We start from the raw sequence: 12,300 nt of genomic DNA on the forward strand, positions 1-12,300 counted from the left end.
GGGCTTGATGTGGCATGTGGCATAGCACGAAAGACAAATTCGTGCAGGCCTAGGCCCAAAGTGAATATTATGTGCCATAAACTTGTATCGTGACAAATGTGGTCTCAGAGTATGTACTTCCTCGGTACAATGGTGGGTCAAACCTCAGCGTGGACACTGAGTTCCTAAGGGGGGTGGAGGCAGGGGGTCCATGTGAAGCCTTTGACGGAGGGCGGACTGATAAGGGCGTGTCAAGCAAGACTGGCCAGCATCTAGCTGGCAAACTTTTGAAGATGAGGTGCACGTCAAATCTTAGCGGATTTTCACATTGGAATGAGAGAGAAAAGTGAAGAGCTTTATAAGCCATAACTCAAGTTCATATGGTACGCGCACTTTTGAGGCTCAATGTGACATAGTCCGAAAGACAAATTCGTGCGGACCTAGACCCGAAGCCAACAACACGCGCCACGGACTTGGGTCGTGATATTAACCCCTCCAAGTTTAGCTCAACCTACTTATTTTGACACCTCTAAGTTGGATTAGATACACAATCTAGAATTTACTCTACCAGCTAAAACATTTCGGATTTAAATTCCGAATATTCCATTATTTCTTATATTTTCTTTGGGAGTAAATTAATGCTGCTGTCCTTGTCCATCTATACCCTTCACATATTAATGGTTTTCAACCAAATTTGAAAGTGTCGTGACTTTGAGTCTGTGGAGATCCCAATCAAAGCAAATATGTAATTAATTCTTTGGTTTATTGGTCTTGGAGAAATTATTATATTAACTAAAGGGAAAACGAAAGTTTTGACTGAGTTTATTTGCATGACTGGTACCAATTCCTTTTTTAAGAGCGTCAACAACACGGTTATTTGACATATGTACGAATTAATTTGTTTAGCTAAAACTGAAATCAAACAGAATTAAGTCCTATAAATTAATATTATATGATTAAGTTCAATTTAGTTTACATAAAACCCGTGCAGAGTTTGAGATCAATAAGGTTTAATATCACAATACTATCAATCTAACAATTATAGTTGAATCAATTCATTTAGAATGATTTGGTTCGCAAACAAAATTTTAAATTGCACATTGTATAATCAAAACAAACTAAATATCCAATAAAAGATAATCTCTCTATTACGATTCATGAATTACTTATTCATGTATAACTAATCCCTGCATAACTAATTTATGTGTTACTAATTCCTATGTAACTAATTCCTGCATTAATAATCTATGCATAACTAATCTATGGATTATCAATTTTTTCATTACTAATACCTGTATAACTCTAACCAACAATCAAACGGCCCTTAAACACGTAAAAGTAAAACATTTTTATTCGCTTGGGACAAAACTAATTAAATACATACTCTAAAAGAAAGAGCACTTTTATCCACTTGGAATAAAAGAAAGAACACTTTTATCAACTTGGGACAAAACTAAACACACAAGTGAATTAATAGATGTCATGGTGGGGAAATGGACAATATAATCATGTTTTATATTGGTACGGAATTTAGTCGTTTATTGCTTTATTGCATCATTTGCGTGCTACTCACTTTATTAGGTCTGTATTTATATTAGTATAGTGATCGTGAAGTGACTAACTACGCACTTTTTTCAACCCCTATCTCTTAAGGTCAATTTAAACTGAATGTATCCATAGGGCACTTCAAGCGTCAATGAGAAATTGGGTTCCACATAAGAGTTTATGTTCTATGAACACACAAAATATAAAATATATTTATATAATCGATCATTTATAAGGCAAGTTTTTAAAAAAAATATTGATTGATAGTATAGTATTTAGGAGATCTACGGGTTTCTCTTCGTAGAAGTAGATTGTGCAACAATCATGGCTTGAATTGCTGATCGTTGGGAATCCTCATGAACGAATGAACTCCCTTATTATTACAACATAAATATCCTCTGCTAAAATAGAATGCACCGAGACATGCCAGGAAGCGGATTTAGGATTTGATCTTTGCCCAACTCATATCAAATTAAAAAATATAAAGAGAATGGTTATCTTTGTGGGTTAAAAGTCGTATTTGATATATATTTACCGAATTTTTCAATACAAATACAAGATCCGAACAAATACGTAGGGGTTCACGGAACCCCCATATTACTAGCTAAATCCGCCCTGGCGATGGGAAGCTAGTCGGACCGAGGAGGTTCATCCGAACCCCCTTGGGTGTAGTGGAAAATTACACTGTATATACAAGGTTAAAATTATTTTTTATATATATAGCAGATGTTGAAATCCCGTTGCCTTATTTGTGTGTTTACTTCTTTATATTTTTTTAACCCACTTCATAAAAATCTTAGCTCCGCATCTAGAGGGAGTATCGGTTACGGTACAGATTCGACAAAATCTAGTAGGTTTACTCAAATCCTGTATTTGTCTTAAAAATCATTTAATATCTATAAATTATGAATTTAGAACCAAATAATTTTAAGGTCTAAAATTCAAAAACCATTAAAATTCAACTGATGAATTCGCCTATAATGAAAATATGATTAGAAGAGTTCATTTGCGTTCACACATAAAGGTGATAGGATAGTAAAAGTCAAGATATATGAAAACTATTTTGTTGGGTAATCATATATATTTAAATATGTACTGCAAGTTGATCCATGCATATATTACTTAATTACTTTTAACAAATCTTTAACAAATCTTGACTTTTACGTGTCTTCCAGATTTTCAGCTTGATTAGGTATAATTTCAAGTTAGGCTACTACTTTTAGAAAGAATTCCTACATGTGCATGTAAAATGCCGCCTGGAATTGAAGAAACGTGTAAATATAATTATTGGTTGTCGTTTTGCAGAATTGTTTTGTCGTATATATTTATCTATGTCTGTAAATATTTAAACGAAGAATATAATTATATATGCAACAGACAGACGTGCTTGAAAATAGTATTTAGTAAAAATAAAATTGAAATATGACGTATTAGGCCTTAATATAAGGTCATTATGATCCGAGACTCGGATACATAGTATCTCTCCATCCTAATTAGGTTCTAGTGGGATGGATAGAATATATACTCTAAACCCCTAGTCAGAAATCTAGGGTTTAAGCCCTCGGAGGAGTAGGAAGAACACCGGTACGGAATGCGTCATATATTCGAATTAATCGGGATTCTAAAGCGAGTATCAGAAAATGTTTTTCAATTCTTTCATGCTTGGTTGATGAAAATGTTTTGAAAAACATTTTCTCTAGAAAATAAATTCTTTAAAAAAGAGAAAAATGACTTCCCTAAAGAAAGTAGGGAAAATAAGTTACATGAGTCACATTTCAATTTCATTGACAACCCCACCCCCACCCTCCTCCCACGCAACGCCCCCAAACCCCAACCCCACCACCCACGAACCCCCACTCCCTGCCCCATCCCACCCTCATAGTGTTTTGCGAAATTACATATAAAAATACCTTGGAATGATTTTTTTTTTTTTTGGGGTTAATTACCAACAACAACAACGTAAAAATAAGTAAAAAACCCACTTATTTTAACAAAAACATTTTCCTTCGTACCAAACACACCCTGAAAGCAAAATAATTCAGTCTTGTCACGCTTTGCATTCATGAAAGCCAACCTAAATCAGCAAAGAAATGTTAAGATATAAATTAAGTACCTGTCGAGAGAACATAAATTAGAAAGTAGGTACATAAATTAGAAAGTAGGTACAATGATACTATTTCTATGCCAGAGACAAGTAACAATAATGATGGTTAAGTAAATAGCTGCTGCTTCTTCTTCTTAGTAAAACTATACAATTAAACAATAATGCACTGTCTCCAACAAATCTTTTAAAAGGGTCGATTTGTTAAACAGTTCTATTTAGCACAAATCCGGCTCTGTAGATATAATAAATTTCAAATGAATAATCACTTGGCATTTGATACGGTTGAGGAATGGCCTCCCAGTTCACAAACATCACGAGGCATGAAGTCTTTTACAGGCTTGAATTTTGTAACTTTGTTTTGATTAATCAAGAATTTATTGATGCATTGTTCAAAACTCGATCGATAACGGATCAGTTCCTCTTACCTTCTCCCAATATCAGATCGGCTCCTCTTAGCTTCTCCCAATATCAAACTTTTATCCATGAGCAAAACTCGATGGATAATGGATTGGCTCCTCTATCCTTCTCCCAATATCAAATTTTTATCTGCAGTAGATCTCAAACTCAAGACGTCACTTTGTGCTCTTACCCCTAGATTTGAAACTCGATAAACAATGAACAGACCAAAGTTCAAACCCGAGACATGCCCCTAAACCACATCACTTGTGCTCTCATAACAAAACTAACGTCCTGGAGGCACTGAAACATTAACTAAATAGTACTCCTTCAGTCCCAAAAAGATTGTCCTCTTTTGACTTGACACAAAAAAAAATAAAAAAAGACTTTTCAAATGTGTGGTTCAAAACAAACCTTGGATATTTGTGTGGCTGTAAATCATCTCATAAAGTTAAATTATTTCTAAATATAGAAAGGGGACAATCTTTTTGAGACAGATTAAAAAGGAAAGGAGGATAATATTTTTGGAACAAAGGGAGTAGTTACAAGTTTACAACTTGTCACTTTGCTATGCCTTTCACTAAGGTAGATTATATAATAGGAATAGAAATAAAAAGCCTTGCAGAAACTCAATTTCATTTGTAATCAAACAGTATCCCATGTTACTGAGACAATCCATAAACAAGTCAAAAAAATCTGTACTGTAGGATTTGGCGACACACAATCTTCACAGCTTCAACAATAATCTATAACACGTACTCATATAAAAAACCCAGTTCGCTCGTACAAAAATTTTAAACTACAAGAGTGGCTATTTCAAAATTTCAAACTAATGCTTAGCGCGAGAATAATGATTGTCATTAGGGTTCCTCTTCCCGCTGAAAACAGCTAACGCCTTGCGAACAGGGGGCTGCAGAGGAGCCTTCTTACTAGTATGATTGAGAAAAATAGTGTCCGGAGTAAATATGTCGTCCCCCTACCGAAAACAAATCAACTCAACTTATCAGGCAGCGCGAAAATGTAAACTTAAAATATTCACCATAGTAATTAAAAAATAAAAAAGAGAAGATAAAGGAACATTTTGCTGAAACCAACCTTGTTCTTCTTCTTTGTTTTAGGGTAAAGAAACTTCTGTGGAAGCTGGTCCTCACGTAATATCGGGTTCTTGGTAACAGCATCTCTACCCCCTTGAGGTAAAGGCAGGGAAAACTGCAAACGGGAGCAAATCAGCAAAAAGTTTTACATTTTAGGTGAAATTAGACCAAAAAGAGAGGATTCCAAGCATTCGCTTCAGCGTCTGTTACGACTCTTATACGATTGATAAGCATTGAAAACATTTCAGGTCCTACATGTCTGTGCAGGGTGTAACTGACAGGCACTCAAACTTAATTCTGGAATGCATTCTGTTGTAATTCGAGTGACAAAAATGGAGGGGAAAAAGGCTATGCACAGAAAAAAGTGACAAACGTGGACTTAGCTGAGCATATACTCAACTTACTTTCTTTAATTAGGCGGTGGGATATGATTTATACAAGTATAAAACATGGAGATGCTTAGGAGAGGAGGTGTCATTTCTCACCTTTGTCCCTCGCAATGATATACGCGGTCTGCGTGCTGCAATAACAATACCATTTTCACCAACAGTCACTGCTACCTTGCGTAAAGTGCCTCCATTTCCACAATTGGGACAGAAAATCCTACCAACATCTGTTGTCACTTTAGAGCAGGCGTGGCATTTCAGCACCCACCTGAAAATAAGAAATGCTACTGTAAGCAAATGATACAATCAAATATTAAGAGGAATCCAAGCATCTAAAGCTGCAGTATATTGACTGGATTAGGGGTGTCCAATGGACAGGTTGGGGCTGGATTTCGGTGGGTCAAAATGGGCCAAGTTAAAAAAATATTTTGACAAGGCTCGTATGAGTCAATTTGGGCTACATCTCAGCCCAATTTTTAGATGGGCTAAAATGGGTTTGGCTGAAGTGGACTGAGCTAATAAATGGGCGGGTCAATGCCCTGCTCAAGTTTGAGCAGGTTGAGCGGGTCATTGCTTTATGGGCTAATTTTGCATCCAAGACTGGATCATTAGAAGGAATTTTTTGATAATCCTCATGCAGCATCATGATAACTCGGCAACTTTACGACATGAATCATAGGCAGTAGATTTATACTGTACACGTACAGAGCTGAAATAGATTTTTTTATTTTTTTTTGGGGGGGTGCGCGCACAGCAACTTTTACATACCTGTGAAGCTCACGAATCTGCATTCCTCCAGGCGCCACAAGGCGTAAACCCATTTGAAGAATTACATTTTGCATCGCAAAATCACCTGTCACACAGGCCACGCTTGACTCAGACAAGGATTTTAGCATCCAACTCTGTTCGCTGCTGCTATCATCCACAAACGATGTTTCAACGCTCTCATCCATCTGGCTGGCCATCTCTGCATCTTCCACTGCTCCATTCTCCCCTTCATCTTCTTCAAATTCTTTACCAACTTGCTTATCGTCATTTAATTCAGGCCCCTCAGTGGAAATGTTAACATCTGCATCTTCTTGTAGAGCTTTTGCAGAATCTTCTTCTTCAATCCTCATTTGACTCAAAATCGTAGACAAATTTTCTTCACCATCTCTTGCTTCAGAAACCTCACCATCCTCTGCATTCGCCTTGGGAGTTTCTGTATCATCGCATTGACAGCTGTCAAGGTTTTCGTTTACTGTATTTTCAGTTGCATCTTCTAAATCATCCATTTTAGATGATGTTTCAGACATTTCACGTCTAGCTTTTCGTCTAAGAAATCTCCTATGAGTACTTCTGCTTACAGCGGGTAGCCAATCATCACCATGACCATCGTCATGTTGTCCCTGTGATGCATCAATTCCATCAGCAACATTCTTCTTACCTTCAATTTTCACCTCTTTTTTCTGTGGCAAGTACTTTCTAGGTTTCCCGAAGCCATCATCGGCATCCATCTGATCCTCAGAACGAGAATCACCACCATCTCTACTACTTTGTTGATCGAGAGGAATAACGTTCAAGCTCAAATCTTTCAAGGGAAGAATTCTAGAGGTGGTGTTTGCTCCATTATCAAGTGCATGTTCTATTGCTTCCCATTCTTCTGGATTAGGGACGTTTTTGCCCCATCCAGGCAAGTCTTTTTCTGGCAACCTTTTCACATTAACCATGTGAATAGGTGGAGGGCAATCTCGGAGATGTTGAGTTCCATGAAATTGAGCCTCTAAAGTGTAAGTTAAAGCAATGAGCTTGAGATCCACATCGGAAAGTGTTTGCAAATCACCAGTAGCCCTTGCAAAGCTGATAACTGCAAAGACAGATAACACAACATATTCAACAACATATCCAATACTAAAAAAAGACACCAAGCATAGCTATCTAAAATTAGACATCCTCTAGAACTCACACATGTCCCTAAAGTAGCATATGCATCCAGTTCAAAACTAGAGATGCTCTAAATCTCACACACAACACTATATCGAGAAACAGATCTCTAACCAGACGATAAACACGATTGGGTCTTGGCAAACTCCAGACTCTACTACTACAATTCTTTTGATAAAGTTAGACTCTTATCCATATAATTGGAATCAGACACATACAGATTAAGCTACAAATTGACAACAAACAAACAAGATAAAAAAAAATCACCGGAATCAAAATAAAAACTGTCCTACATATTTTTCCCTAGTTTTTCCTTTTGATAAATCAAATTTTTTATTAATAAACACCAATTGTCTATCAAGTCCATCCAACTGTCAGACAAATAAGGTATTTTCTCCTTACACCTCCAACCACGCAAATTCACTCCCTCAGGTGTTGGCTTGTTGGCATTGCTGATCCCAAGCCCAAATAAAATATGTTTACTTCCATATAATCAAACCAAAGCAATAAAACAAAAGGCTTATCAAATCGAAAATATTACACATTCAATAAAATGCACTAGTACAAATAAAACAAAAACTTTTTTTTATGACGGTGGTGTCCAGGCCAGCACCTCGATTATTACATCGGGTACCGGCTACCACCCAGCAGCACTACCGGGTAACACTGTTTCCCGAGGCACCCAGCTAGTGTTTACTTTTTGCAAGCAAAAGGAAAACTTTCCAACCTTTTTTAAGAGAATCAGGGGAATTTTCCATGCTATTGACATTGAACGAAAGAAAATTTTCAGATAGATAAACGGCAAGCATATAACTAGTGAATAAAAATGATCACTCATTACCATACAGAAATGGATAGAGAAATAAACCTATCACCACCTCCAACTAACCCATTGAGGAGAAAGTGATATGATGTCAGCTGATCAGTTTCCTCTCTTAAAGCAATGAAGTGAAAGTACACACATTGCACGACAAATTGACATCAAACAAACAAGATAAGTAAAAAAAAATGACTCAAATCAAAATCAAAATTATCCCACATACTCTCCCTGTAGTTTTTCTTTCCATAAATCAAAAGTTTCATCAATAAACACCACAAATAAACCTATTGCCAACTCCAACTAACCCATTAAGGAGAAAGTTATATGATATTAGCTGATCATTTATCCTATCTTAAAGCAAAGAAGTGAAATTACTTAACATAAAACTAAACTAAAGCAATAAAAATAAAAGGCTTATCAAATCAACAAAAAACGTATAACTACAAACAAAACACTTCACCAGAGTAAAAAATCCTGTTAGGAACACTTTCCCTTAAATAGGTCTTACACGTCATGAATCCGGATTAGTCCGGGCCCAATGCTACGGACACGCCATAGGAAACGTCCGGAATCCACCACAGCAATAAAAAAGTTTCTTTTTTTTTTTTTTTTCCATCTCAAAAAAAAAAAAAAAAACCTTTTTTATGACTGGTGGTTTCCGGACCTGTGCGCACCTCAATTATATGATACTAGTAACTCTCTCCACCAACACCAACACTTAGGCAGGCAAACAAATAATCTAGTATATTTTTGCAAACAAAAGGAAAAAGTTCGAATTTTTCTTGAGAGAATCAGGTGAAGGTTCCATAGTCTCAACAGTAAGCGGAAGGAAATTAAAGGAATGACAAGAATTCAGGTCACGAATCTCAGACAACACTTCACATATGTAATAATCTTTTTTTTAAAAATACAAACAAAACAAAAACTCTTTTTATGAAGATATATCTGGACTAACTTGTTCGCACCTCAACTACTCCTACTAAATTAATTCATATTCCACTAAATACCTGTTACCTCCCAACACATAAGCACAAGTACCAGGTAACTCTGTTCCACCACCCACCCCACCTCATCCACACCAATCCCACACCCCACCAACCCCACCCCACACCACCCACCACCCACTCACTACCAAACCCACCACCCCACCCACTACCAACCCGACACTCAACCGCCCACCAACCCCGCACCACCCACCACCCCACACCCACCAACCCCATACTACTCCACCAACCCCATACCACCCACCCCCACCCCAAAACACATTGAGTTAGTGGTTCTATTGCACCTCAACTACTCCTACTAAATTAATTCCTATTCCACTAAATACCTGTAGCTGTTACCTCCCAACACAACAACACAGGTACCGGGCAACTTTGTGCCACCACCCACCCCCACCACCTCACCCACCCACCCTATACCACCCCACCACCCCAAAACACATTGAGCTAGTAGTTCTACTGCAAGTAAAAAAAAAAAAAAAAAGGAAATATTTCTAACCTTTCTTGAGAGAATCAGGTTCAGGCTCCAAGGTATCAACAGTAAAGGGCAAAAAATGAAGCGAATGCCTTGAATTAACATCACGTATCTCAGACAAAACTTCAGGTACTGAAACAAAGCGATCAGCAGAATGATTCAGTTTATTATCTGCCCCTTTTATTATAGCATTTGCATCTACCACCGCCACCGCTATCCCTTTAGTCGACTTACAACTCCCTACCAAAACTCCATTACCTGCCGCCGCCGCCGTAACGGTGGCCGGAGTAGTGGTGGTTTGCGGCGGTTGTTGTGGCGGCGGCGGTTGTTGTTTTACTATGTTGCTCCAATCCATAGCTGCTGCTAAAGAAGAGAAAAATGGACTCTAAAACCCTAAAGTTTGTTAAAGAGAAGTTAAAACAAGTGAAATAAGAAATCTAACTTATATATTATTTTTAATTTATTTAGGTATTTGATAAAAATAAAAAATAGTTTAAATTAATTAAAAAGTGTTTAAAATAAGCTAAAATTAACTCCAACTTATTTTTTTACTTAAAAGTCATTTTGATTTGATTAACAACTTTACTCTTTTATTCCTTATATTTTTTATTAATTTCAATACTATCTTACTTCTAGAAATTCTTTAAAAATGACTTTTATTCAAATACGTAACTCTTTATTTATAAAATAACTTTTAGTACTTAAAATATACTTTAAGCACTTGTGCTTAAAAGTCACTCTTTTTTGGCTAATCCAAACGGGCTCTAGGAGTAACGAGGTTGTATTTACATGATGCTCCTTTAGGGAAAAGTGACAAAATGGTGCCTTATTTTTGGTAATATGTTCAAAGTAGTCTCTTAATATTTATTTTGAGCAATTTTAGTCTTTTAAGTTTGCCAAAAAATGTGCATTTGTGGTCTATTTCGGATATTTACCGACTATGATGGTAAATTTAATATTTATTGTGAAAAAGGAAATTTAACCGGTTACACCAAAAATTCCCGTCAAATTCTAAAAATCGCAACATAAAAAACTGCACCAAACATAATAAATAACTAAATTTACATCTTAAAAAGTTGCACCACACTGTAGAAATAGACAAAAAATGTGAAAATTGTACTTTTAAATGTGAGTTTCACTAAAAAAATATTCTTTTTTCACGATTTCGATTATATTTTATAATTAGAGTCTGGTAAATATCTTAGAAAGATTAAAAGTGCTTACAATTAACAAATTTAAGGATCAAAATTGATCATGTGATACTTAACGGACTACTTTGAACTAACTACTAGAGAAAATTGACCATTTTTGTCATTTTCTCAATTTTCTCCTCCTTTAGTCTTATGTGGGTCGTTTGGTATGCGGACTAAATTATAATCCGGGATTATAATCCTGGGACTTAGATGGGATAAAATAATCCCAAGGTTAAAGGGATAAGGTGGGATATCCATCATTAAGTTTGGGCTTCATTTTATACTCTGTTTGGTAGAAGGTATGAATTAATCTCAGGATAAATTTATACCTACTACCAAACATGATACAAAATTAATTCTAAAGTTAGTACTTGGATATCCCATCTTATACCGTGTACCAAACGATCCATTCAGGGATTAATTCTTATATAGAGGATTAAGGCTGGGTATCCAACATGTTGGAGAAGGAGGCTGGAAAGAATATGGGTAAAAAGTTTGTTAAAAAGAAGCTAAAAGAAGGGAAAGGAAGAGCAATGACGTTGTATTAATCTGATGCTCCTTTTTCATTGTGCTGTTTGAGGATTGATTTAATTTTTAATGTTTTCCAATCAGGATTAATTTTATCAAATTTGGGATTAAGTCATTAAACTACTACCTAAATTCAAAAGCTATACATGTTGAAATTACAAAGTCTTACACATCAAAATATAATACAACAGGCATTTTTAAAAATCTTCAACAACAACGACATACCACTGTAATCCCCGCATGTGACGGCATTTCATTTTTAAACACTTCAATTCAAGAATTATACTTTGAGATGAAGAGGTGAAAATTCATATTAGCTGATTTCAACTTATTTGGAATTGAGACGTTATTGTTATTTCAGTTCAAAAATCTGAAAAGTTTTATTTTTAAGTATCGACCAAGGATAATATTGTTTCATGGACGTTGCAGTTTATGAGATATTATTAGTTTTTATTTATCAGCTCAGCTCAGCTCAATTAGTGCATTAGTTGATGTCATTCATCAAAAATAGTACTACTAATAACTTATTACTAACAAAATGACCCCCAAGTTCTAGCATTTACTAAGTTTTGCAAATTATAGTGGCAGACTAGCTTATAGGGTGAAATGGCTAAACATATCTTTCCACAATAGTCTTGAACCCAAAAAAAAAAAAGGAATGAAGCACATTTTGAAGTTTAAAATAGATAATTGACTTGGTATCTATTTCTCAGTATGTTTCGACTATTATGCCTTTATATACCAAATTTAAAACGTATACTTACTAGAGAAAATGTGACACCAAATTCAACTATTTCACTTGATACTTGCTACTTCTACCAGAACGGAAAAAAAGTCACGAATTAATCATTGTTTT

At 35.8% G+C, this 12,300-nt stretch overlaps 1 protein-coding gene across 1 annotated transcript; it reads right to left on the bottom strand.

Annotated features, from left to right (window-relative positions):
* Positions 1-4,643: 4,643 nt before the first annotated feature.
* Positions 4,644-10,112, bottom strand: LOC132059794 (RNA-binding NOB1-like protein). Its single transcript, XM_059452579.1, has 5 exons — positions 9,748-10,112; positions 6,273-7,350; positions 5,604-5,772; positions 5,120-5,233; positions 4,644-5,000 (listed from the first exon to the last, which is right to left on the bottom strand). The coding sequence occupies exons 1-5, from the start codon at positions 10,076-10,078 to the stop codon at positions 4,854-4,856; spliced, it is 1,839 nt and encodes a 612-aa protein (XP_059308562.1). The 5' UTR covers positions 10,079-10,112; the 3' UTR covers positions 4,644-4,853.
* Between the last annotated feature and the right edge of the window lie 2,188 nt (positions 10,113-12,300).

The sequence above is a fragment of the Lycium ferocissimum genome, chromosome 1 (assembly GCF_029784015.1).
Source record: "Lycium ferocissimum isolate CSIRO_LF1 chromosome 1, AGI_CSIRO_Lferr_CH_V1, whole genome shotgun sequence".
Taxonomy (NCBI): domain Eukaryota; kingdom Viridiplantae; phylum Streptophyta; class Magnoliopsida; order Solanales; family Solanaceae; genus Lycium; species Lycium ferocissimum.

What these genes read in the sequence shown, in the direction of transcription:
- LOC132059794 (XM_059452579.1), bottom strand. Translation starts at nt 10,078, where the DNA reads ATGGATTGGAGCAACATAGTAAAACAACAACCGCCGCCGCCACAACAA. An exon ending in CAGATTCGTGAGCTTCACAG is followed by an intron (nt 5,773 to 6,272) that starts GTATGTAAAAGT and finishes TCTTATTTTCAG; the next exon opens with GTGGGTGCTGAAATGCCACG. An exon ending in TATCATTGCGAGGGACAAAG is followed by an intron (nt 5,234 to 5,603) that starts GTGAGAAATGAC and finishes TCCCGTTTGCAG; the next exon opens with TTTTCCCTGCCTTTACCTCA.